This window comes from Paramisgurnus dabryanus, chromosome 6 (assembly GCF_030506205.2).
Source record: "Paramisgurnus dabryanus chromosome 6, PD_genome_1.1, whole genome shotgun sequence".
In the NCBI taxonomy this organism is placed as follows: Eukaryota; Metazoa; Chordata; class Actinopteri; order Cypriniformes; family Cobitidae; genus Paramisgurnus; species Paramisgurnus dabryanus.
Window position 1 is genome coordinate 4,965,728 of NC_133342.1, and position 27,395 is coordinate 4,993,122.

Consider the following 27,395-nt stretch of genomic DNA (forward strand, 5'->3'; position numbering starts at 1 on the left):
CGCTCGCCTCTCTCCCTAGCAGTAGCGGGCGGACTGATCCGGATCCCCAATCCGCTGGATCTTTTCATGGTGGATTCCTTCTGTCACGACTCGCACAAACACACAAATAGTAAGATCCAAAAGCAGTTTTAATAAGGGTGATCCAAAATCATAATCCATACAGGCAGGGGTAAAAATCCATAAATACAATCCAGAACATAAATCCAACACGAACACAGATACAAAAGGCGATGTGACTAACAATAAGGAATCCACAACATAGACTGAACAGACAAGGCTTAAATACACAAACACTAACAAGGAGAGTGGGAACAGCTGAGTCCAATGATTACTGATGACAGAAGGGATTATGGGAGATGCAGTTCGTGACACATGTGACAGTGAAAACAAGAGACATCTGGTGGCTAACTCGGGGAACAACACTAATACATATGACACACACAGAACACAGTTTTACACTGTGACAATGACTGACACGCCTGTTTGCACACGTTTCATAAACTCAACAAGGAAATTCTTGAGTTCAGGGAAACTGAAACTGTTGGGCTGTTGTGTGTTTCGTCTTTTTTCTGTGAGTACATACGGTGAAATGGCAGAAGCCAGTATTTCAGTGGTTCCGGACCGGTTTATCTGTTCAATCTGTCTGGATCTACTGAAAGATCCAGTGACCATTCCCTGTGGACACAGTTACTGTATGAGCTGTATTACAGACTGCTGGAATCAGAAGAGAAACTACAGCTGCCCTCAGTGCAGACAGACCTTTACTACAAGACCTGATTTAGGTAAAAACACCATGCTGGATGAAGTGGTAGAGAAACTGAAGAAGACAAAACTACAACCTGCTGCCACTGGACGACTTCAGCAGATGATCTGCCCTCAACATGAGAAACTTTTAGAGATTTACTGTAAAACTGATCAGCTCTGTATATGTTATCTGTGTATGGTGGGAAAGCACAAGAATCACAACACTATACCAGCTAAAGAAGAAAGGACTAAGAAACAGGTAAGAGATGAAAGCACTGAATGATGTCAATTTAATCAGATCTGCTCTAACTGTATATTGTGATCATGTTATTTCATAATTACATAATTAAAGATCCTTATGATTTTTAACACATAAATTAACATTTATTTGATTTACAGTAATGTACAACTTTTCTGATAAATTATTATTTCCACATCCACCAGAAAGAACTGAAGAAGACACAGAGAAAATACCAGCAGAGAATCCAGGAGAGTCAGAAGAAGCTTCAGGAGCTGAGAGATGCTGTGGAGACTCATAAGGTGAGTTTTGATCAGAAGAAGAACTGCTGTCTGCTGTTTCAGATCTGTTTCAGACTCAGTTAAGACTCTCATCCAATCAGTCAGTGAGGAGTTCAGTGCTGGATGACTTTCACTGAAGTCCACTGTGGGTAACAGACTGTGTGATGTACCAGTAAGAGCTGAGTGAATGCTGCTGATTCTAATGCTCCTCTCTCTGTGTGTCCTAACAGCGCTCTGCAAAGACAGCAGTGGATGACACTGAGAGGATCCGATCCATTGAGAGAAGACGATCTGAGGTGACACAACTGATCAGAGATCAGGAAAAGACTGCAGTGAGTGAAGCTGAAGGACTCTTGAAGCGACTGGAGCAGGAGATTGATGATCTGAGGAGGAGAGACGCTGAGCTGGAGAAACTTTTACACACAGATGATCACATCCATTTCCTCCAGGTAACAGAGATCTGAAAAACACAACAGTGATCTTTAGGAAGTGAAGAGCATGGCCGTTTTTCAATATGCGTTCTTGTCTGTACTTGTATTCTTGTGTACTTGTAAAACGTCATCAGTCACGGCCCAAGTACTGTTCCAAATCAAAGTTCGCATCAAGCCAAGTTCACATAAGATCCCCGGATGTGTTTATGATCCGCCCATTTTATCGAGGATGCATCAGGAGGAGACTTGTGCGGACTTTTGACATCCAAGTTTCCCAGAATGCATTTTGCGTCAACAGCAATGAATTCTAAATATTTGAAATATTACTCTTTCTGTGTCATAAAATTTAGTTTTAAGAGCTGTTTACTCGATAATATAGATGAATAAACTTTAAATATGTGGTCAGTTAGTAAAGATAGCGCCAATATTAAAATTTCCTTTTGGATACGTGAGTTCCGGTGAATCAGCAGGTGGTCAGCGGCGCATACACCGATGAGGGCAGCCTCATCTCAGCAAGTCCTTTTGAAATTTGCCGCAATCTCAGTGCAGCTGCTCTGCCCTCCGGTGTCTGATGGTCAAACATAAAATATTCCCTTTGGATATATCTTTCTGGCATTTTTTGTCTCGTCAATTTTTTTCTCTTTATTATTCATAATGAATTGTTATTTGTTATTCTTTTAACTGATGGTAAAGATAAGTTTCATATTTTTATATAATCTTAACACTGTATTAAATTACTGCGCTTTACTTTAACTGTGTGTTTTTCTTGTGTTTATTTCCTGTTGTACAATCGTATATTATAGTTTAGTAGTATTAACATAAATGTATTTATAATAAAATAAATAAATTAATGTGTTTTATATCATACTTTATTTTGTAATAAATACATTAAGCTAATCTGCGTATTCACGTGTTGCCTTAACCACATATTAGGGTTTTTGCATTTGATATATTTCGTTAAAAATACATTAAAATAAGAATAGCCAGGACTGCACGTATTGGTTAGACTGAATGACGACATCAAGTACTCTGCTGTTCCATTTGCGATATAAGCGGACTCGCGTCCTCCCGTCCTCGGGAGTTCGTTCTTCCGAGTCTGAACTTGCAAGTCCGAACTACAAAGGACGCAAGTCCGAACTTGGCATACTTGGTATTGAGAAACGGCTTATGCAGCGGAACCTAAAATGGCAGAAATAGTTCCGGACCATTGTCCGTGAAACACGCAGGCGGTTCCGGTTACTCCGCGAACCAAAATCAGGGATTATTGAGAACAGGTGTGCAAATGAACGTGGCGATTGGTGATTGGACAAATCAATGAAGAGGAGGCATATAAATAAGACATCCGGAGAACAGTAAAAAGTAAAGTTTATTCCGGCCAACGCTGTGGGTGAGACGGAGCGATCGGTGTGTTGGAGAGACGTATTGATGCGGATATTGCAGACTGGGTGAAGTCAAAACAGAGTACTGGGCTGAAGAAAACACGGAGTTAAGTGTTTGAAGTATTACTTTTGAAGTAATTGTGTTGACATGTATTATTACCTTGAAGAGATTGTGTACACGGAGACGTCACCGGAAACGTATTGAGAAGAGGAAGGAACGGAGAAACTCTTGTACCGTCGACCTGGTATACACCAGACCTCTGGAAGAGAGAGAGGAGTATTAAGTGTACTTGCAAGTTCGATCAGTGTGTAAGTGGCCCCACCCGTGAAAAGGATTGATGGGTGAGCCGGAATCAGCGGGAAGAGGAAGGAGTGCGTTTAAAGGTCGTGGTCTTGACGTTTCCATCTGGTCATCCTCCGCATCAACCCCTTTCAATTATTCAGGACTATTTCCTTGCCCAACGTGGTGATCTGACCCTAATTCACAGTGAGTGTGTGGAGTGCAGTGGGTGAGTCTTTTTGACGTGTGTACACCTGAGGGATTGTAGTGTTGTGCTGTGCCTATGTTGTCAGCGATCACTCCCTAGGCCGAAGAGGAAGCCCTGGATTAGAGGAAGTGAACTGGTGTCGGTGGACGACTGTTATATCTATATACACCCGACTGTGACTCATATTTCCTTCCCCCACATGTGGGTGGTGTGGCAACTGTAAGAAGTAAGAAATTGCTGTGAATATTGTTTGGAGTATTGGAGGAGGGAAAGCTTGAATTGGCTGCTGCGTGGAAAACGCATATGTGCTGTCTCTGTGTGTGATTATACGTCTGTTGAGTGCTTTCAGATGCCTGCCCCTGTCTAGATCTACGCTGTTTGGAAGAGAGGAGAGGGAAGCGATTGGCCCACTCGAACAGTACATCACCTGGGGTGATACCCTAGTTTCACCTACCCACCTTGGTGACACCATCTGTGGCCGTGTTAGGCCCAACGTGCAGCAGCCTTGGCCTGTACCTCCATCTGCCCTTCTTGTTCAAAGCCAAGAGGTGTTGTATCTCTCCCTAAATGTTCACAGAAGTAGTAGACTGTTAAAGGGACTCTGTGTGTTTGTCTGCTGCCAGTCTGCAGGTTTGAGCCAAGGGCTCTGTGTCATTGGGGGACTGTCCTACTATGTGTTGGAAGTCAACGTCAAAGTGTTTCCTTTAGAAGCCTGTCCTAGCGAGGAAGGCTAGAAGTTCGCTGTGTGCACCTACGTCATCTCCAGCCATCCAAGCCGCGAAGAGCTAAAGCCTGACGTCTGCCTACCTACGGGTCTGTGAGTTGCATTCATCCCAGCTAAAAGCTACCCTGTATACTCACCTGTATGCCCAAAGCCAAGAGCCCAGTGTACTCCCCTGTATACTCACCTGTACGCCAAAAGCCAAGAGCCCAGTGTACTCCCCTGTATACTCACCTGTACGCGCCAAAGCCTGGAGCACAGTGTACCTTCTTGTATACTTACCTGTATACTCACCTGTACGCCAAAAGCCAAGAGCCCAGTGTACTCCCCTGTATACTCACCTGTACGCCCAAAGCCAAGAGCCCAGTGTACCTTCCTGTATACTTACCTGTACGCCCAAGGTCTAAGCCCAGTGTACTTATTTGTATACCTACCTGTTCGTCCACAGTACCAAGCCCAGATACCTCTGTATACTTACCTGTGTACCTTCTAGACGCCTCCAGCTCCCAGCCCAGGGACGCACTCGTATACCTCCTGGACGCCCAAAGCTCCCAGCTCAGTGTACTTACCTGATCACCTTCTGGACGCTCAAGCTTCGAGCCAGTGTGCCTCTTACATGTCAAGGCCGCCAGCTTAAGGTATACATCCATCCACTTACCAGCCTACTTACCCATATTCATCCTTTGCGTCCAGGAAGGGAGGTTGAAAGGCTCCACCTGCAGTTCGCCTGGGAGACACAAAACGGAAGAAGCTAAGAATATTCCCCTGTAATCACGTTTGGATTAAGAAGAGGAAGTCGGACGACCTACATGTAAATCCCCGTGAGAGTCAGAAGCCACTCGGAATGAAGCTCTCCAGGCCCAGAGAGCTAAAATTTTAGAAATCCCTTTCCCTTCCCCACTTACCTTTTTAAGTTATATAATAAAGATTTTAATTTACTTGCTCTTGTCTGTCTGGTCATTGGGGTGTTTTTGGGACCTCCTCGAGGTGGAAACTGAGGGAGGGGCGAGACTAACAAAATTGGTGGTCCGCTCCGACCTGTGACAAATGTTTTACTGAGATTATATTTTCTATGAAATGTTTCAGTGTCATCAGTTTATGTTTGTGTTGTTTGTCTTTGTGTTTGTGTAGAGTTTTCAGTCTCTCTCTGTTCCTCCTGGATCTTCAGACTCACTCAGCATCACTGTCAGCTCTCTCATCTCTTTTGATGATGTAGGAAAATCTGTGTCTCATCTGAGAGAGAAACTGGAGGATTTCTGTAAAGAAGAGATAGAAAAGATATTTGATAAAAGTAAAGCACTTGCACCTGAGACCAGGGAGCAGTTCCTAAAATGTGAGTCACAACAAACCAACACACTGATGCTGATAGTAATATACACAGTAATATGATGCATGTCAGTCATTTTAACTCCTCTATAATTATATATTATTCTGTAAGATATAACTGTAAGATCAAATAGCAGTTTATAAATCAACTTTCTTATTTGATATGGTATTTAAATTTCATAAGCCATTGTTTTTCTATAAACAAATTGTTTAACCCCTAAATTAAATAACAAAATATATTTTAAACTGTACAACTACAGAACAGAGGGACTTTGACATTGTTCACACATTTACAAACCTTTTACACACACAGGATTATGATGAATATAACAGTAAAATAATCAGATTAGATTCTGTCTATACTGAAAATGAACTCTGTTCACTTCTTAACACATTGACAGTCTTCAAAAACTAAAATAAATAAGAACTGAAGTTTTATTTTAATTATTGAAATTTACAATTTTACATTCAAATAATGTTTTTGATTTGCCTCCATCAGATTATCATCACTTCACTGCAGATCCAAACACAGCATATAAACATCTCTGTCTGTATGAGGGGAACAAAGTGATTACTAAAACTAACACAGCCCAGCCGTATCCTCATCATCCAGACAGATTTACTGGTTATCCTCAGGTGTTGTGTAGTGAGAGTTTGAGTGGACGCTGTTACTGGGAGGTTGAGTGGAGAGGTAATGTGGATATATCAGTGTCATATAAGAGCATCAGCAGGAAGGGAGAGGGTGATGAGTGTTTGTTTGGATTTAATGATCAGTCCTGGAGTTTGTGCTGCTGTAACTCCAGATATTTATTCAGGCACAATAAGATTGTGACTAAACTCCCTGTAGTGTCCAGATCTTCTAGAATAGGAGTTTATGTGGATCACAGTTCAGGATCTCTGTCCTTCTACAGCGTCTCTGACACAATGACCCTCATCCACAGAGTCAACACCACATTCACTAAACCTCTCTATCCTGGGTTTTATGTTGATCTTGGATCAGTGAAACTGTGTGATATAACAATATAGATGAACAGAGAGTCTACAATTATATTGTTACATACATTGAACTCAAAAGTGTATAGAAATCTTCACACTGCATCTAGTAATGATTGTAAAGTATACAGGACTATAAAGTCATCAATGACTATAACAGCACAAACAGCACCTCACGGTGTATATGTTTTTCCATGCAGGATTGCGTTACATTCAGTGACCCAACTGTGTACATTTATTGTGCAAATGTTTATTATAAATTCACTGATATTTTAGAAACTAAAAATAGTAAATACTGCAGTAGTACTTTATGTTAGCTCTAGTGCTGTTTGAATGTTTTTCTTACAGCACTTTGTTGTATTTTGTTGCTTTATTCAGTAAATTTTTGTATTGATGGTTAAACTGAGTCTCTCATTCAGTCTTGTGTTTATTTTTGGACTCTTGATTTATCAGCAGATTCAGGTGAATGTAACAGCTTGATAAACACAAATGTAGATGTGTCTGTATGATGCTGTCACATAGTGGATGTGTTTATTTTCTCATTGACATCTGTTTGTACAACAGTGTTGCTATTGTCAGTATATTAAAAACAACTTTGTTATTGACTTTTTGAGGCATTAGAGGATTTGTGTAAAAGTGCAGTGATATATCAATAATGTGTTTAGCAAAACAGTGTATACACAATTCACTTGGTATTTATTGAAGCCTGGCCACAATTTATTTAACATATTTGTCTTCATAATTTAAACAAGCTGCTGTAAGGGGAAAACCACCTGTTGGCCAAAATATCAGAAAACCAATCGGTATGGCGAAGGGTCCTTGTGCTCGCTTTGCTCCTGTGCTCGCTGATGACGTTTTAACGTTACGTAATTTAAGTAATTTTATCTGACTCCTAAAGATAAAATCTTGTTATTTGTAATATGAATCAAATAGATAATTGTGGAATTTTGATAAATGTTTGATCTTTTTTTTTTGACTTATTATTATTTTGACTCGTTCAGTTGAATCGCTTAGAATCCTTACATCAGTCGCTGCAGGTTCTCAATCACAAACTCAACCATGCAACTAGCATACCTGTCAAGTATCCCGTTTTGGCCGGGAAAGTCCCGTATTTTACCCTTCTTTCCCGCCGTCCTCCCGTATTAGTATTTTCCCGTAAATCTCCCGTATTTTAACGAAATTACAAAAATAATAATGCCCGGGCAGAGTAATAAAAATTATTCCCAATCCCAGATTGCTAAATATCCCAATAGTGTCTGTCTGCGGAGTGCAAGAGAGGGGCATGCCGTTAAGCGGCGTAACTTTTAGCAGGGGCGGAAATTTAAGTTGTCCAAGTCACACAGAATCCCGCGAGATGTCCGACTTCCGCTAAACTGACACGGCACATCCGATAGCTAGTAATAGTAAGACGATTGTTTATAGCTCTCTTTCAACTTTAGCGTAATGAAAAATAACGTTACTGCCGTAAATGTTTTAAATTGAGGGCACGGAGGAAGCTTCATAAGACTTTCATTACTTTTTTTAAGTAAATGTGCACCTCAGACAGTTTAATATGTATTAAACCAAGATGAAATTCATTTGCAAACTTGCAAACTTAATTCTTTTTAAGTTTTAAGAGGAATCTACAGAGCTCACGTGGTTTTATAAGAAATGGCTAACAGATAACATCTGGTGATATTGTGAAGGTTTATAAAAATAACTATTCACAACAGGTAACATTGTAAAGGTGTATACAATAACCATTCACAACAGGTAACATTGTAAAGGTGTATAAAAATAACTATTCACAACAGGTAACATCTGGTGACATTGTAATGGTTTATAAAATAATTATTCACAACAGGTAACATCTGGTGACATTGTAAAGGTTTATAAAATAATTATTCACAACAGGTAACATCTGGTGACATTGTAAAGGTTTATAAAAATATCCTTTTAGCAAGATCACCCTGCAATAAATTATAACACAGCATTATGAGAGGCATCAGGAGCTGATCCCAAGTGTATAGCTGGAAGCTGTTGATGTATGTACAGTATTGGTAAAGTGCACATGAATGCATTTTATAATAATAATGCATCCAATGTCAACCCTGTGTAGAGCTGAGAAATGTGGTTGTTTCTCAGCAGCAGTAATGTCCAATGGTGCCAGCTTAACACATTGGTGCAGTTTCCCAGACAGGGCTTAGTCAGGGGTGCCCAAACTCAGTCCTGGAGGGCCGGTGTCCTGCAGAGTTTAGCTCTTACTTGCATCAGAGCACCTGCCAGTAAGCAGTGGCGTGCACAGGGGAGGGGCCGCAGGGGCTCAAGCCCCTGCCCCTTTTGTCTCAAAATGTAATGTGCCCCTCTCCACTAATAGTAAATAATAATTATTATTATTATAAATATTATTATGAATAACAATACGCGTCTATATACAACTGCCACTAACATTAATAATACAAAAAATAATACAATGTTTTATCCCTTGGCGGAGGTGGGGCGGTAGGCGGAGTTTCCTTTGCAGCACGCACTACGTAGCAGTAGCCACGAGTCTTCAAAAATAGCTACACGAGCGTCACGAGCAGCAGGGCAGCAGGTAAGCTAATAGGGAAAATAGACATTTATCCTACATGCTGCTACTGTAAGGTTTGCGTTAACTAATTAGTAAAACTAGATTTCAGCTGCTTTCTGAAAATGTTCTCATACTTTCTGTAATGTTTTCTTCGAAGGCCAATGTTACGTTACATCCTCGTGTTATTAGTTTGGAGAAATTCATCTAGTGCAATGAAATCTAAGACCATGTCCATCTCTAAATTGTAAGGATGGAACTTATCATTGATTTCATGGTAATGCTTTACATGAATGCTGTATAAGTGCAGTTATTAGGTTCATGTTAACATGTAGTTAAAAGCTCTTACTCATCAAATATCATCGCGAGCGCAGCCTGATTGTTGTTTACTTATTTAATGTAAAAGATTGTACTTGACACAACAAACAATACATCGTTAGAAATGTCTAAGGCTCAAGCGTTTGTATTTGACCTTTATATTATTTAAAAAAAAATTAGAGACAGTAATGTCTTAATTTGTGTCACAAGTTATGAAAATGAAAATCGGACTCCATACCTGTAAAATGAAATATGACCCGCGGTCGTCATGAAAGCACTTCACAAAACAACATTTCGCTGGGCTTCTGGTTCAAAGCCATGCATGTTTGGAAACATATTGATTGATTTTATATGTTTACTTCTAATTTCTAAAGAAAAGAGTAATATTTATTCCATTTTTATTCCAAACGCGTTGATATGAGACACTGTTGAACTGACCTTTACACGAGTCTGTTCATTCATACGTGACGCCTGAGGGCGCCCTCGTGCACCATCGCGCAGAGACACTTTAGAATTGACACACGAAGAACGCTGCGGTCCCATTCAGAATTTACACTTTTAAGGGCATTTATCTACCCTGCTGCCAATAACATGCAAATAAAGATGTTCTGATGGATAAAACAAGAAGACAATAAACTTAATTAGGATTATATATGGTATATCTGTGTTGTTCCGGTCATGTTGGGTATTTTCATAATGCAGTATATTTATTTATTATAATGCAACACTTTAGCACTGTGCAATACCAAAAAGAAACAGTGTATTTCATTTTGCGATCTGAAGCCACATCAGCTCAAAACACTTGATCTGCTATAAAGTTAGTTTGGATTAAAAATATTAATCCCACTATTTGTCGTGTTTTGATGGTGTGCTAAACTAACAAAGTGGTGTGTTTTAGCTAGGAAAAATAGGTTTTAGGAATAATTTTAAATGGTTAAGCTTATTGTTTCTTTTTTTGTAAGTGAGACATTTAGTCAAAGAAATAAGCAATTAAAACACTGTGATAGACCGGTTAACTTACTGATTTAATGATAGCTAACACTTTTATACCTATACACATAAGTCCTCAAAACATCATTCTCGCTGTTTTGTTTGCGAAAGTAAATAATATTTTCCTAACTTGCCTATTTTAGTTTGATGTGTTATTCATTTGTTACAACATTATTTAAATAATGCCAAGGAAAGAAAGAATAAAAACACCAAAGTAATGAATACATTTGATTGTTATTGTTATGACACACGAGAGGAAACAAATGCGAGTTAAGAGGTTTATTAAACACAGAGTAAATAGGTGGATGCAAACAGCAGAGCGGGTGACACAGGCAGTAGAGGTGGCCAGCGTGGAAACAGGAAACTCCGGTCTGTGGAAATCCAAATCCAAAATCCAAAAACACGACACGAACACGAACAAGAGAGCTGGAACACGGGAACACACAGCACGAGACCTCACTGACATCCACAACGATCTGACAAAGAACATGAGAACTGAGTGAGTATATATAGGCGAGACAATGAGCTGCAGCTGGAGTGAGTTGATGACAATCAGGTGCGCTGGAGGTAAGTGCCACACACACCCACACCCGCACACACAAACACAACACAGCCATGTGAATCAGGAAGGAAACAATGCATTCATAAACCGTGACAGTACCCCTCCCTCTAGGAACGCCGCCTGGCGTTCCCAGACTCCTTTACCTGCCGATTGAACTCATCGATAAGGGAGTGATCCAGTATGTCCCGAGCAGGAACCCAACTTCTCTCCTCCGGACCGTAACCTTCCCAATCCACCAAGTACTGAAATCCGCGTCCCCTCCGCCTAGAGTCCAGAATGCGATTTACCGAATACGTGGTCACCCCATCTACGAGACGAGGCGGGGGGGGAACCGGGGCAGGCGGATTAAGGCGTGAAAAAAACACATGTTTAATTTTGGAAATATGAAAGGCGGGATGTACTCTCCTGTACGCAGGAGGAAGACTAAGGCGGACAGTCACTGGATTAATGATTTTAGTGACTTTGAACGGGCCAATAAATTTGGGAGCTAGCTTATTAGATACGGATCGGAGAGGAATATTCTTGGTAGAAAGCCACACTCTTTGACCAACGACGTACCTCGGAGGCCTAGACCGGTGGCGATCGGCTTTGGCCTTGGTGCGCTCCCGCACCTGGAGTAAAACCTCACGGGTTCTAGTCCAGGTGCGACGACACCTCTGAACAAATGCGTGAGCAGAGGGGACCGTGACTTCGGATTCCAGACTGGGAAAAACAGGTGGTTGGTAACCTACACTACACTGAAACGGCGACAGGCCCGTAGCTGATACCGGTAAAGAATTGTGGGCGTACTCCACCATAGAGAGCTGTTGACTCCAGGATGAAGGATTCTTGGAAACCAGACATCGCAACACTCTCTCCAGATCTTGGTTGGCTCTTTCGGTTTGACCATTGGTCTGGGGATGAAACCCGGAGGAAAGACTAACAGTCGCCCCTAGCAACTTGCAAAACTCACGCCAAAATTTGGACACGAACTGGGGACCCCTGTCGGAAACCACGTCTGACGGGAGGCCATGTAAGCGAAAGACGTGGTTTACGACAATCAACGCTGTCTCCTTGGCTGACGGTAATTTGGGCAAGGGAATAAAATGAGTCGCCTTCGAGAATCGGTCCACCACGGTCAAAACAACCGTGTTGCCCTGGGAGGGCGGGAGGGCGGTAACAAAATCTAGAGCGATGTGGGACCAGGGTCTCGAAGGGACGGGCAGCGGTTGAAGTAACCCATCAGGAGGACGATTGGAAGTCTTACCACTGGCGCAAACCGAACAAGCCAAAACAAAACTGTGAATGTCCCGAGCCATACGTGGCCACCAGAATCGTTGCTTGACCAAATATCTGGTTCGACTAACTCCGGGATGACAAGCAATATTGGAACAATGACCCCACTGAATGACATTGGACCTTAACCTCTCCGGCACAAATAAGCGATTCGGTGGACACCCGACCGGAGGCGTTACCCCTTCTAGAGCCGCTTTGACTCTCGATTCGATCTCCCATACGAGTGCGGAGATAACTATCCTCTCCGGTAAAATACACTCGGGAGTAGACAGGCGTTCGGAACGATCAAAAATGCGTGACAAAGAATCGGGTTTGATGTTTTTAGAACCCGGACGATACGAGAGAGAAAAATCAAAACGACCGAAAAAAAGTGCCCACCGAGCCTGCCTGGAGTTCAGTCTTTTAGCCGTTCTAATATTTTCCAAGTTCTTATGATCGGTCCAGACGATAAAAGGTACCCCGGAACCCTCTAACCAGTGGCGCCATTCTTCCAATGCTAACTTGACGGCCAGCAACTCTCTATTACCAATATCGTAATTACGTTCCGCGGGGGACAATCGATGTGAAAAAAACGCGCAAGGGTGCATCTTGTCATCTGAGGAAGTGCGTTGTGATAACACTGCTCCTACCCCCACCTCTGACGCATCGACCTCGACCACGAACTGACGTGAAGGATCAGGGGCAATGAGAATAGGGGCTGAAACAAAGCAACCCTTCAGTTTGGCAAACGCAGCCTCAGCTGCGTCTGACCACCTGAACGTAGTTCGTGGAGAGGTCAAGGCGGTCAGAGGCGCGGCTAGCTGGCTGAAATTGCGAATAAAACGCCGGTAAAAATTGGCGAACCCCAGAAACCTCTGCAGGGCCTTACGGGAATCTGGGCTTGGCCAATCTACCACAGCCTTAACCCTTTCAGGATCCATACGCACTCCCTCAGTAGAGATGATATACCCCAGAAATGGTACCGACTGTGCATGAAACTCGCATTTCTCCGCCTTGACAAAAAGCCCATTCTCTAGCAACCTCTGAAGCACTCGTCTGACGTGTTGCACATGTTCCTGGAGAGATGAAGAAAAAATCAATATGTCATCCAGGTAGACATATATGAACTGGTCAACCATATCTCGCAACACATCATTGACGAGTGCCTGGAAAACTGCTGGCGAATTTGATAATCCGAAAGGCATCACCAAATATTCAAAATGGCCGCGAGGGGTGTTAAAAGCAGTTTTCCATTCATCCCCCTCCCTTATGCGGACCAAATGATAAGCATTACGTAAGTCCAATTTTGTAAAGACGGATGCTCCCTGTGTAGCACGCCCGCCTTCCAGCTGGCAGTACTGCAGTAAATTCTGTTTAATAAAACAATGAGAGAGACAAAGTTGTGCTGTTGTAACTCACGAGTCGCTCATGTAATGTTTATTACAATAATTCAAAGATTATTTATATCTTTTTTCTCCATTTAGACTTAAATCACAATATCTTGTGTCACCTTACATGTGACTCACTCAAATTAAACATCAATAAACATGTTGGATCACTCTTGTAAATCTTCACTCTTATACTCAAGTACAAATATTTTTCTTAAATAACTCAATACTTTTCCCGTAAACATACATCACAATGTATTACAGTTTCTGTTTTCTGTGCAAATGTGTCCTTGTAAATAACTGACTAGTTGAGCGAACCATAGATCACACAATATAACCATTTAAATGAAAGTACTATATAAAGTAATCACAAGATCATTAAAACATATGTTAAAACGTAAATATCAACAGTATTCAATATTTTGTACAGAGATCAAGATATTATATCTATGAATAAATTTAACAACTATATATACATATTTATATATATATACTTCAACCTTGAAACACAGAGTGATTACTTAAAACATCACTCTTTATACTATTAACACAATTATAAAACCAAGCATCACATTAGTTTGGGTATTCAGTGTGCTGGAGCCTTTAATCATTCAGATTTTATTATATCTATACCAGACCTAATGCTGCACGTGGCAAATGAAACGTCATGTTAATATACACAACATCATCTCTATTAAAACATCTTAAATATACTCTGAAAATGTATATTATCCTCCTACAACAGTATACACATGCCATCAACATATTGTTTCATGTTTTATGTCCATAGTGATTGATTTCACCCACCTGTTTAATAAAACAATGAGAGAGACAAAGTTGTGCTGTTGTAACTCACGAGTCGCTCATGTAATGGCGTCTTCTTCTCCGCGACTCAAAGTTACCCACACAGACTCTATTCAGCACATAGTCTCCCCCTATTGTCCACTGAGGGTATTACGCATCACAAGTCCAGCATAATAACAGCAATTGAAACGATATCATCAATACAATAGAATAAATCAAATACACAAAGAGGAAAAAAATATAATTATTCAAAAATATAATTATTCCTGTGACTATACATACAGGGTGTCACACTCTCCCTGACAAAAGAAATGGCTCCAAACAACACTGACCCTTTAACCCTTGTAAACAGTTTACTCAAGAACACAAACATTCCTCTCACATTGTAACCAATTACAAGATTTCTGTGTCAGAGTGTATTATATCAGGGTGTTTCTTGTTCACATGTGCGTGTGTGTTTTCTTGTAACTTCTAATTCTCTAGTATACACTAAATGCATAAGGTGGTAAGGTAGGATAAGACCCTATCTGATAAGGAAATGTAGTTGGGACGTGAGCACAAGTCACATATACAGGCCCCTGTACCCCATTAGAGTAATATGGTAACTGTTGTGTCTGCATCAATTGAGCAGCTCCTATCTCAGTAGGCAGTTCATAATTGGGCTGACCCAAGGAGGGGTAAGTGAAGACTCGTGTGGGTTTCCTTTCTCTGTTAGATCTCCTCACATATCCATCTCCTGAATCATTTCTCACTGGGATAATCATTTGATTTCCTTCCTCCACAGGTACCATGTCTCCAAGCTCATCATCCATCCTCTCAGATCCTGATGCAGCTGGTAAGTCAGTCAATGAGTGGTTTGCCACTGGTTCAGGTAAGTATCCTTCCTCTACTTCTAGCATAATCTCTTCCTGTCTTACAGGCCTATCCTCACTATTTCTTCGTCTCCAATCTCCTCTTTGTATAGTGTCAGGTTTAGCTTTCTGCTTAGATCTCTGCTGTTCCGAGGAGCGCAACCAGTAGTAAGCTCTCGGAGCATCACTGTCATCTGAGCATGTATCACTTGAATTTGCTTCTTCAGGTTCTCTTGCTGGTTTTAACAATCTTTGTCTCCTTCCCTTAGGTCTACATGACTCATCAGCTCCCAAGGATGACGGTTCTACAGGTAGGTCATTAACCAAGTGAAGCAGGTTCCGGTGCAAGGTGCGTATCATTCCTGGATCTTGGCCTCCACTGGACTCAGGGTAAACTTGATAGACTGGTCCATCTCCTATCCTTTCTTTGACCACGTGCACAGTTTTCTCCCAGTATGATCTCAGCTTTCCAGGTCCCCCCCGCTCGCTCAAGTTCCGAACCAGAACTCTATCGCCGGGTTGCAACACAACGCCTCGAAGATGCTGGTCATAGTATCTCTTGTTCCGTGCGCTAGCTTGCTTACTGTTGTCTGAGGCTAGTTTGAATGCATCAGCCATCCGTTGTGCCCACTTCTGTGCATAGTCTCGAGGTGAGTATTGGTCCTCTCTTGATCTTAGACCAAATACTAAGTCTACAGGCAAGCGAGGATGACGTCCATACAAGAGGAAGAATGGAGAAAACCCCGTCGCCTCATGTTTTGTGCAGTTGTAAGCGTGCACTACCTTTGGAAGGTGATCTTTCCATCTTTCCTTTTCCTTCTCCTCCAGCGTCCTCAACATTTGCAAAAGAGTCCGATTAAAACGTTCTGCTGGGTTTGCTTGGGGGTGATAAGGTGTTGTCCTGGAGTTACTGACACCTGTCATGCGTTGCAAAGTTGCGAAGAGATGGTTCTCGAATTCACGGCCTTGGTCATGATGAAGTCAACACGGATAGCCAAACCGTGGGATATAATCATTAAATATCCTCTCTGCTGCCGTCCTTCCAGACTTGTCTTTCGTCGGGTATGCTTGTGCAAACCTGGTAAAATGGTCCACCAGCACCAGGATATATTCATATCCGCCTCTGCTCCGCTCCAGATGCAGATAATCAATGGACACAAGGTCAAGTGGACAACTTGAGGTAAGACTCCCCATCGGAGCTCTGATCTTCACCACGGGTTTCTTCTGCTTCACGCATTGGCACTGCTGGGTGACATAGTGCTCGATCTCCTTTTTCATAAAAGGCCAGTAGAATCTGTTCCTTGCTAAGTCCAGAACTCGTTCCGTCCCCACATGACCCATGTCGTTGTGTAGCTGTTTAAGGACCGACTGCTTAAATTTATCGGGGAGAACAAGTTGAGATCTATGATTGGTCTTACGATAGAGTAGTCCCTCTTCAAGATCCAGTTTTCTCCACTCATACAACAGTCTCTTGAGGCCTCCTTTAGCAGTTTTTATCATTTCAGGAGTCAATTCTCCACCACTCTCCTTTAATTCTATCACCTTACTGACCACAGGATCTTCCCTCTGTGCGGCTCTCAACTCAGAGCGGTCAAGTGTCATGAAATTGTTTTCAAACTGGCACTCTGAATTCTCTTCACGTGCGTTAAGGGCCGCAACCCAGGCAACTTCATTCTCTTGGTCTGCCTGACTTCCTTCCCAGGTAGCCCGGACCACCTCCTCAGTCGGCACTTCTGTACATGTGGTCATCAACTTAGTGATATCGAGGGGACAGCGAGAGAGCATGTCGGCGTCTGCGTTCACTTTGCCTGGTCTGTAGCGAATGTCAAATCTGAAGTCTGCCAATTCTCCCACCCACCTATGTCCAACAGCATTGAGTTTGGCTGTCCTGAGGACATACGTCAAAGGGTTGTTGTCGGTGTAAATGGTAAAGTGTGGCGCATAAAACAGGTAATCGCGGAACTTCTCGCAGACTGCCCATTTAAGCGCAAGGAACTCCAGCTTTCCGGAGTGGAGTCTATACCCTTTCTCGGCAGGAGTCAACGTTCTGGAGCCATAGCCAATGACCCAGAGTTTGCCCTCTTGATGTTGGTACAGCACAGCCCCGAGCCCCTGTTCGGACGCGTCTGTATGGAGCACAAACGGAAGTTCAAAGTTCGGGTAAGCGAGTACTGGGGGGTTTGTTAAAGCTCCAATGAGTTTCTCCAACACACCTTGGTGCACACTTGTCCACTCTACTTTTGCACGGGATGATAACTGGTTCTTTCTTTTCTCAGTTTTGCCCGACTTATTCTGCTCCCCAGAAGCTACTGAGCCCGGAGACTGGAGGAGTTCATATAGTGGCTTAGCAATCCGTGAAAAATCCTGGACGAAGGTGCGATAGTAACTGAGGAACCCCAACAATCGCCGCAGCTCGCCAACAGTAGTGGGCTTTTGTTCTTTCAGGGAGAGGACTGCTTCTAGGTCTTTTGGATCGATGCGGACACCATCCTCCGAAACTAGTCTCCCCACATACCTGACCTCTCTCTTGAAGAGCTCGCATTTTTCAGGCCTCAACTTCACTCCGTGATGGCGCAGTACTCTGAGGACTCTCTTTAACCCCTGAACATGGTCACTGAATGTTTTACCAAAGCAGAGTATGTCGTCAAGATACGGGATACATAATTCATCCCTCAATGAGTCCAGCATCCCCTCCATACTCCTCTGGAATGCTGCTGGTGCATTAGCTAATCCGAAGGGTATGCGGACCCACTCATATAGTCCCCAAGGAGTTGTGAATGCCGTAAGGTGCCGAGATCCCTCCGCCATGAACCCCTGGTGGTAGGCCTTTCCCTGATCCAGGATTGAGAACCAACGGTAGCCTCCCAAGGTGTCAATGAGGTCCTGGATCCGGGGAAGTGGATGTCGGTCTGGGACTGTCTTCTGGTTTAACAGCCGGTAATCTATACACAGTCTCAGTGTGCCATCCTTCTTCCGCACGCACACCACTGGGGCTGCGTATGGAGACTTCGACTTGACCACCCAACCTCGAGCAAGTAAGTCCTGAACGTATTCCTTCACCTCCTTATATAGGGGTTTGGGGATGGAGGCATAAGCTCGCTGAACAGGAATGTCATCCTTCAGGTTAATCGTCATTTGTAAACTCGGGATACACCCAATATCGTCATCTCCATGAACAAACACATTGGATTCTTCATAGAGCATGTCTTTGACTAATTTCTGCTGTTCTTCTTCCAGATGGCTTACATCAACAGGCGGATGCCACAAGCTGTCTACCCTGCGGACGTCCTCTTGACCTTGGAAACCTGGTTCTTCTCCACGGCTCACTGGTAAGTCAACTCTGTCTACAAAGCCTTGCTGCTCCGTTTCGATAATGCTTGATACGGGTTGAATACTTCCTAGAGGTATACGTCGTCTGATAGTAACTTCACAAGCAGAAGGATTTCCCAGGGGAATCCTAACATAGGGCCGGTCAGTCCCCTCTAGTTCCATTAGACCATCTCCAACATCGAGTTGAGTTAGTGATGCACTCTCCTCACTGGACTCGAACAGTACTACTGGCTCTGAGCATTTCAAGCTAAGTGGAACTTCACACTTAATATGAGTCACCTGACCGGGTGGTACAACAACATCTCTAGGGCCCACTGTGACAATAGCCGTAGGGTTCACAAAGGGTGGTTCCTGAATGAAGCTCACTATCGCATTGGCTTGTTCACCTTTGATGTCCAGGGCCATCCTTAGGAGTTCTGAAAATGTCCATAGACCAGACTCAGTGTCCTTCTTTCCTCTCATTATCTCCTCGACAACATTAAATCCCAGCAATGGCCGCTCTAATGGCATCTTCCCCACGAGGAAAGGCACTTGAATCGCCAGACTTGGGTCATCATTCCCGGGGAGGTTCACTGTCAACTCTACCCATCCCTCGAATGGCAATGGTTCTCCATTAACAGCTGAGACATTGATGTCACCCCCATCGATTATCTCTGACAGTGGTCGCAGAATTTGATCTGGTAAGTATTTACTCTTCCAGTTGCAGTCGATTATACTAACTTGTGCTCCTGTGTCTAGTAGAGCAGTTACTGTGAATCCATGAATGTGGCACTTAATGATAGCTTTCTTTCCAATGAGCTGGGCTACTCGATCACAGGGACTTTGTCTTTGATTTGGCGAATCAGGTGTTCTACTGCTCCGAGCCTCTTTCTCCTTAAGCTGGGACTGTGTTTGCTCGGTCACTGGTCGCCCCTCATCAGTGGCCGTTGGTCGTTTCCCGACCTCTTTTCCCTTCTTAGACAGCCCACCGCTCGATGTCCTTCCTCACCGCACACAAAGCAATGATTGCAAGAGGTGACATCCTTGCTACTACATTTGGGACACATTCGTCGACGTTGCCTTTGCTGTGGCTGGCTATCGATGGCTTTGCACTGGCCTTCTGTCATCCTCGCCTTTGCAAGTGATTCAACAGTCTTTGTAAGAGCTTCAATTTGTGCACTCAACTGACGTATCGTTTCAGTTTGGTCATTTTGTTTACTGTCATCTCTGTCTTTACCTCGGCTAGACTCACACTGTGCACTGAGGGCATTCGATACTCTCTGACGTGCAGCTTGCCCCAACCGACGTTGTCTTTCACTCTCGTCACTGGCTATCTGGGTTACTTGACGTAGAAGTGCCTCATCTGTCACCAGGCGGTTTGTGAGTAGTGGCTTCAATTCAGTGCGGAACTGGTTGTACTTTGCACCCATGCCCTGATAAATCGTCCTCAAAAAGACATTTTGGATTGTTTGTTCGTCATACTCCAGGTCTGTAACAGCTTGTTTGGACAGAAAAATTAGTTTCTGTTTCAGTCCGATCAGTCTATACAGAAATTGTTGGGGGGTTTCATTATCATTTTGTTTCCCACACATTAACTCCTGGAAGAGCTCAGAGCTACTCCTCTCATTTAGATGCGACTGAAGGAAACTCTTTAATTCTGAGATAGTCAGTGCCTCCTTGTTTATTAACATGTCCTTAAAGTTTCCTGGCTTAATGACTCTCAAGACCCCTCTGATGATGTCATTTTCACTGTGATTAGCTGCCAGTCCCTCATCTATTTGTTTGGTGACACTTGTGTAGCTTATATCAGAAGTACTATCACTAATCTGCCCCCCTTGAATTTTGAACTCTCTATGCTGGAATGGCAGTAGCTGAAGGTCACGGAGGGAGATCATACTTTCTCGTTTCCCACCACTGGCCTCACCGGTTACATTCACAGGTAAGCTACCACTACTTTTGGGAGATTCTGCTCTATTTGGGTTAACATCAATCTTGTATTGTGCTAATTTTCTCCCTAACTCTTCATAGCAGTCTACCAGACAATTATACTCCATTGGCTGTATCTGTGTATTTGTGGTGTGTGTAAGTTGTTGTGGAGGTGTAGATGGCTCAGTATCATGCAAAACAGTTTTTACATTACGTTTCTGAATTATAACATCAACATTGTCTTTCAACAGTAACAATTGAGACAACCCTTCATCTTCTAACTCCAGCAGAGATTCACTGTTCATGTAAGCAACAAAGTATTCAAAGCAACACTCCTCATCAGTTATATCCAACCTGTGCTTTCCTGAGTCTGCAGATGGCTCCAAACAATCCAGCAGGCTGACCAGTTCATCACACGTGAGCTGATGAAGTGCTTTCTTGATTTCCCAGACTGTTGCTTTTCTTTCGCTAGAAGCCATCTTTTCTAAGTTCCTGTTGCTGATGGGTTCACACTCGGCCTGCACCACGCTGCACTACTCCTCCCCAGCCAGGAAACTCTTTCACTGCCGTGCCTTAGTTCTCCTGCTGCTGTCGAGCTGCCCTTCGTGGTCCTGGTGTTGTTTACCCGTCACTCCGCCGTTCTGTGATTCATTTACATTGGATCCGCATACCAGCAGGTGGCGCTAGATCCCGGACGAGCCCCCAAAATCTGTAGCACGCCCGCCTTCCAGCTGGCAGTACTGCAGTAAATTCTGTTTAATAAAACAATGAGAGAGACAAAGTTGTGCTGTTGTAACTCACGAGTCGCTCATGTAATGTTTATTACAATAATTCAAAGATTATTTATATCTTTTTTCTCCATTTAGACTTAAATCACAATATCTTGTGTCACCTTACATGTGACTCACTCAAATTAAACATCAATAAACATGTTGGATCACTCTTGTAAATCTTCACTCTTATACTCAAGTACAAATATTTTTCTTAAATAACTCAATACTTTTCCCGTAAACATACATCACAATGTATTACAGTTTCTGTTTTCTGTGCAAATGTGTCCTTGTAAATAACTGACTAGTTGAGCGAACCATAGATCACACAATATAACCATTTAAATGAAAGTACTATATAAAGTAATCACAAGATCATTAAAACATATGTTAAAACGTAAATATCAACAGTATTCAATATTTTGTACAGAGATCAAGATATTATATCTATGAATAAATTTAACAACTATATATACATATTTATATATATATACTTCAACCTTGAAACACAGAGTGATTACTTAAAACATCACTCTTTATACTATTAACACAATTATAAAACCAAGCATCACATTAGTTTGGGTATTCAGTGTGCTGGAGCCTTTAATCATTCAGATTTTATTATATCTATACCAGACCTAATGCTGCACGTGGCAAATGAAACGTCATGTTAATATACACAACATCATCTCTATTAAAACATCTTAAATATACTCTGAAAATGTATATTATCCTCCTACAACAGTATACACATGCCATCAACATATTGTTTCATGTTTTATGTCCATAGTGATTGATTTCACCCACCTGTTTAATAAAACAATGAGAGAGACAAAGTTGTGCTGTTGTAACTCACGAGTCGCTCATGTAATGGCGTCTTCTTCTCCGCGACTCAAAGTTACCCACACAGACTCTATTCAGCACATAGTCTCCCCCTATTGTCCACTGAGGGTATTACGCATCACAAGTCCAGCATAATAACAGCAATTGAAACGATATCATCAATACAATAGAATAAATCAAATACACAAAGAGGAAAAAAATATAATTATTCAAAAATATAATTATTCCTGTGACTATACATACAGGGTGTCACACCTGCAACCTCTCGAAGGCTGAAGACATCAACGGCAAAGGATAAGTATTCTTAACCGTGATGTTGTTCAACCCTCGGTAGTCAATACAAGGTCGCAGAGTACCATCCTTCTTCCCCACAAAAAAGAACCCCGCCCCCGCCGGAGAAGAGGAAGGGCGGATGAACCCGTTTGCTAGAGAATCAGAAATGTATTTCTCCATAGCCTCCCTTTCGGGAATCGAAAGCGAATATAACTTGCCCTTAGGCGGAGACTTACCTGACATTAACTCAATAGCACAGTCATAGGGACGGTGCGGAGGGAGAGAAGCAGCACGAGACTTACTGAACACTTCCTTCAGGTCGTGGTACTCCGTGGGCACGTTAGATAAATCCACTGCCTCCTCCTGAAACACAGACAAAGGCACAGACGAACAGGCAGAAACAAGACAAGACTTATGACACTTAACACTCCAAGCACACACTGAGTTGCTCTGCCAGTCCACTTTGGGGTTATGAAGCCTTAACCAGGGGTGTCCAAGTACAACGGGTGCCAGGGGTGAGTCCAGAATGTAAAAAGAAATTATCTCGGTGTGATTGCCAGACGTGATGAGTGTGATGTTCTCGGTGGAAAAAACTATGGTGGGAAGGTCCTGTCCGTTGAGTGCATGAACTGAAATCTGTTGTGAAAGGGGTCTGAGTGGTATGTTGTGTCTGATGGCGAATGAATGGTCCATAAAATTACCTTCTGCACCCGAATCCACCAACGCCTGGCAATCGTGATGATGTGCTGGCCACCTCAGTCTCACCGGGAGGAGCGTAGATGTAGATGAGGACTTCTCGGCTGAGACCCCGCCCGATAGTAGCCTCAAACTTACTACCGGGCTGGGCCTTTTACTGGACAGTTGTAAGCAAAGTGACCAGTCCCGCCGCAATATAAACAAAGGCCCTGGGATCTCCGCCGCTCCTTTTCCTCCCGGGAGAGTCGGGCTCGACCCACCTGCATGGGCTCGGGATCGTTGGCATGGCCGACCGCGTCTCCACCAGTGACTCTAAGCCCCTCCGTTCTGCTGACGCCGGAGCTGGGTGTGACTCTGCGATTCATCCGAGACAGACGGGAATCGACTCTCAAAGCCAGTTCAATGAGTCCATTGAGTGTAGTGGGTAACTCCGTGGTGTAGATCTCCCTATGGACGCGGTCAGCCAGCCCATGCAGGAACATATCCCACTGCGCCTCCTCATTCCATTGACACTCGGCAGCAAGCGTTCTGAACTCAATCGAATAATCCGAAACGGATCTCTCCCCTTGCTTCAACTCCGCCAGTAGACGAGCCGCTTCCCTACCGGCGAGAGCCCGATCGAAGACTCGCTTCATCTCCGCTGAAAGTGTCTGGAATGAGGCGCAGCATGGATCTTGATTCTCCCACACCGCCGTTCCCCAGAGCGCCGCCTTACCCGTCAAGAGGGTTAACACAAACGCCACCTTGGTACGTTCGTTGTTGAAGGTTCTAGGTTGCAAAGAGAAATGCATAGAGCAACGTGTTAGAAACGCTCTACAAAAATTCGGCTCACCAGCATATGATTCAGGCACAGGTAGGCGGGGCTCCGAGGACGTGTTGTTTTCCGGTGGTATGGGCTGGACGGGCGGTGTGGGCGGCGCAGTGGGCATCTGCAGTTGTTGAAATTGTTGGGTGAGCTCCGATACCTGTGCCACCAACGCTTGAACAGCGCGACCCGTCTCGCAGAGATTGCGTTCTTGGGACTCCATATGTCGGTTGCTGCGATCAAAGAATTCTTCCATGGATGTAATATTGGAACTCGCTGCTTCCATCAGTTGGTCAGATCGTTCTGTTATGACACACGAGAGGAAACAAATGCGAGTTAAGAGGTTTATTAAACACAGAGTAAATAGGTGGATGCAAACAGCAGAGCGGGTGACACAGAGAGTAGAGGTGGCCAGCGTGGAAACAGGAAACTCCGGTCTGTGGAAATCCAAATCCAAAATCCAAAAACACGACACGAACACGAACAAGAGAGCTGGAACACGGGAACACACAGCACGAGACCTCACTGACATCCACAACGATCTGACAAAGAACATGAGAACTGAGTGAGTATATATAGGCGAGACAATGAGCTGCAGCTGGAGTGAGTTGATGACAATCAGGTGCGCTGGAGGTAAGTGCCACACACACCCACACCCACACCCGCACACACAAACACAACACAGCCATGTGAATCAGGAAGGAAACAATGCATTCATAAACCGTGACAGTTATTTGACGTAAAAAAATTATGCCCTTTTAAGTCCATCAGCCCCTGCCCCTGAGGAGGTCTGTGCACGCCACTGGTTTCTAGTATGCTTAGTAAGACCTTAATTGGCTGCTTCAGGTGTGTTTGATTAGGGTTAGAGCTAAACTTTGCAGGACACAGTTTGGAAACCCTTTGTTTAGATCAGGGGTGACCAACCCTGTTCCTGGAGATCTACCCTCCTGCATATTTTAGTTCTAACACAGCTTTAACAAACACACCTGACTATAATTTTAAGGTTGCCCTGAAATGCTTGATCGGCAGGTTCAGTTTTCAGGTTTGATTGGGGTTGGAGCTGAACTCTGCAGGACAGTAGATCTCAAGACACAGGTTTGGTCACCAATGGTTTAGATTAAACCAGGACTGGGCACTTATATTAGGACATTTTAGTTTTTACAAACAAACCTTACAAAAACAAGACTGGTGTGCATCTTGAAACAAAACAATGGCACTGATATGTTGAGATGTGTCAGTACAAGGTGTTTTCTTAATTACAGTAGCTCAAACATGCATTTTAGCCCGGGAACAGTATAAGCCCTGTCTGGAAAACCGCCACATTGTTTTACCATAACAGATATGGGTTGTTTAAGGTTGAGTTGTGATTTTGAAGTGTAGACAGATGGATCATCCTATTGTATTTCTGCATCACAGTTAAGGTGCATGTGGATGGTATAACCCTCACAAGTTGTCCACTGCATCACTTCACATCAATGCAGCTGTGAAAATAATAACTATAAACATATTTTACATTTGTACTTAAAATAAGCTTACATTATGAGAATATACAATGGCACCCATACTTAAACAGAATAGGGTGAGAGAGATACATTAAAAACGAGACAGTAGTACACACATCCTTTAACTCCAGTGTTATTATGACGTTTAATAGGTCATTAATTAATTAACTGTCATTTGAAATGTCGACAACTTACAGGAATAACTGTAAGATTCTAATGTATTAATATCTAACGTTACTATCGTAAACAGGAAAATATATAGGTGAGCAATGAAACTCATGCAAGATTTGTTGCATTTTGTTAACTACTCGTTACTGATCATAAGTGTAATCATAGAACGGACTTCACAAATCTAACATTAGGCTAACAACACATAGCTAACGTTAGCGAGCTTACCTGAAACGGTCGACCTTAATTCTGCCCCTGGCGTGACTTCTTAACATGTGTCGTAGCCGAACCATTTCTAGGGAAAAGGATGTTCGTCAGTCGGCTTCCCGTCCATTAAAATTGGTACGAACAAACATGAGGGCGCTTGGATGAGCAACTTTAATAACGCCTTTAGCCGCCGTATCTCTATGCGGGCAGAAGAGAACACAGAATGACAACATCTCGTCCTGACGTCTCGCGTGGTTCTGTGTAACTTGGACAACTTAAAGTTACGCCCCCTGCTAAAAGTAACGCCCCTTAACGGCACGCCCCTCTCTTGCGGTCCGCAGACAGACCCATCTCAAAGATCCACCGATTCCGCTAATCCACTTCGTGTTTTCCCGCTCGCTCCGCAGCATCTCTGTGTGTCCACTCTCTGCCTGGAGAGCGAAGACGACAGTTTCTGTCTTAAGTTTGTTGCATTAACAGGTTAATTTTTTACATTATATCAGTTGTTAAACCGCAGATTTACTAATTTGGAAGTTTGCTGTCGGTGTTCTAAAAGTGCTAACAACGTAGCAAGCAAACAGCAACAAAATATCCACATTCTTAGTATTATCGTTACAATGCTTGTCTAATGAATTAAATGTTCCCGGTCAGATCTAAGTTAATATAAACATTACATTTGCTGTTGTTGGCACACTTTGTAGACAAAAAAATACAAAAAACATCAATGCCTTCACAAAATAAAGACAGAGAACGGAAAGGGAGGCTGGTAAAGGCAGTTCAACATTGCAAACATTGATTCAAAGCTCATTCAAGCCAGCAGGTAAATCATATTGAATATCTATTGTCACTTTAATTCTTGTTATTATATTCTCCCATTATAATCAATTATAATCACTTGTCTAAGTTGATGCTAGTAATATAGTAACACATCATTTATTTATAATACTTTATTAAAAACATACTAATAGTACCACCCCCCGTAGTGCCCTTTTTGGTTTGGGCCACTGCCCCATCTAGCATTTTCTAAATAACTGTTCTCATTACAAAGAAAAGTGAATGGTTTATAAATAATTTTGGCATTAAGGTATAATGCAAAAGAAGTTAAAATAAGGCTTTTCAACCTAAGGCCAGTGGGTTTTGTACAGATGTAAATTTGTGTGTATAGTATGTACAGTATGAGTGTGACTTCTGAAATATAGTTTTCACAGAGCTGTGTGTTTCACTAGTTTTCTTGCTAATTAATTAGTTTGTTTAGTTAATTTTAACACAATTATCAGCACTAAGGTTTAAAAAATATTATCCGGCCCTCACCAGTCTTAAAATGTAAGGAATACTGGAGCTTGTTTGGGTTGGTGGGACTGTTCGCGGTGGGCGCCGGAAAATTTCCTTTATTTTTAAATCCAAAACTTGACAGGTATGAACTAGTTAAGAGTTAAAAGGTTCGTCAATTATAATTAATGGCAGTCGATACATCAAGATTTAACACAGTTAAATTAAGTTAAGTCTCCACACAGTGGTAGATGTGACTCTTTAGAAAGATTTCAGATGTTGATTCAACAGGACTTGAATGTTTTTAGAAA

The 27,395-nt window shown here is 42.8% G+C and overlaps 1 protein-coding gene across 1 annotated transcript; it reads left to right on the forward strand.

Moving 5' to 3' along the window:
* The first annotated feature begins 534 nt into the window (after positions 1-534).
* Positions 535-8,324, forward strand: LOC135744056 (E3 ubiquitin-protein ligase TRIM65-like). The gene is made up of 8 exons (XM_073815054.1): positions 535-1,003; positions 1,189-1,284; positions 1,494-1,724; positions 3,647-3,780; positions 3,929-4,114; positions 4,776-4,920; positions 5,414-5,615; positions 6,108-8,324. The coding sequence occupies exons 1-8, from the start codon at positions 590-592 to the stop codon at positions 6,632-6,634; spliced, it is 1,935 nt and encodes a 644-aa protein (XP_073671155.1). The 5' UTR covers positions 535-589; the 3' UTR covers positions 6,635-8,324.
* Positions 8,325-27,395: the final 19,071 nt, after the last annotated feature.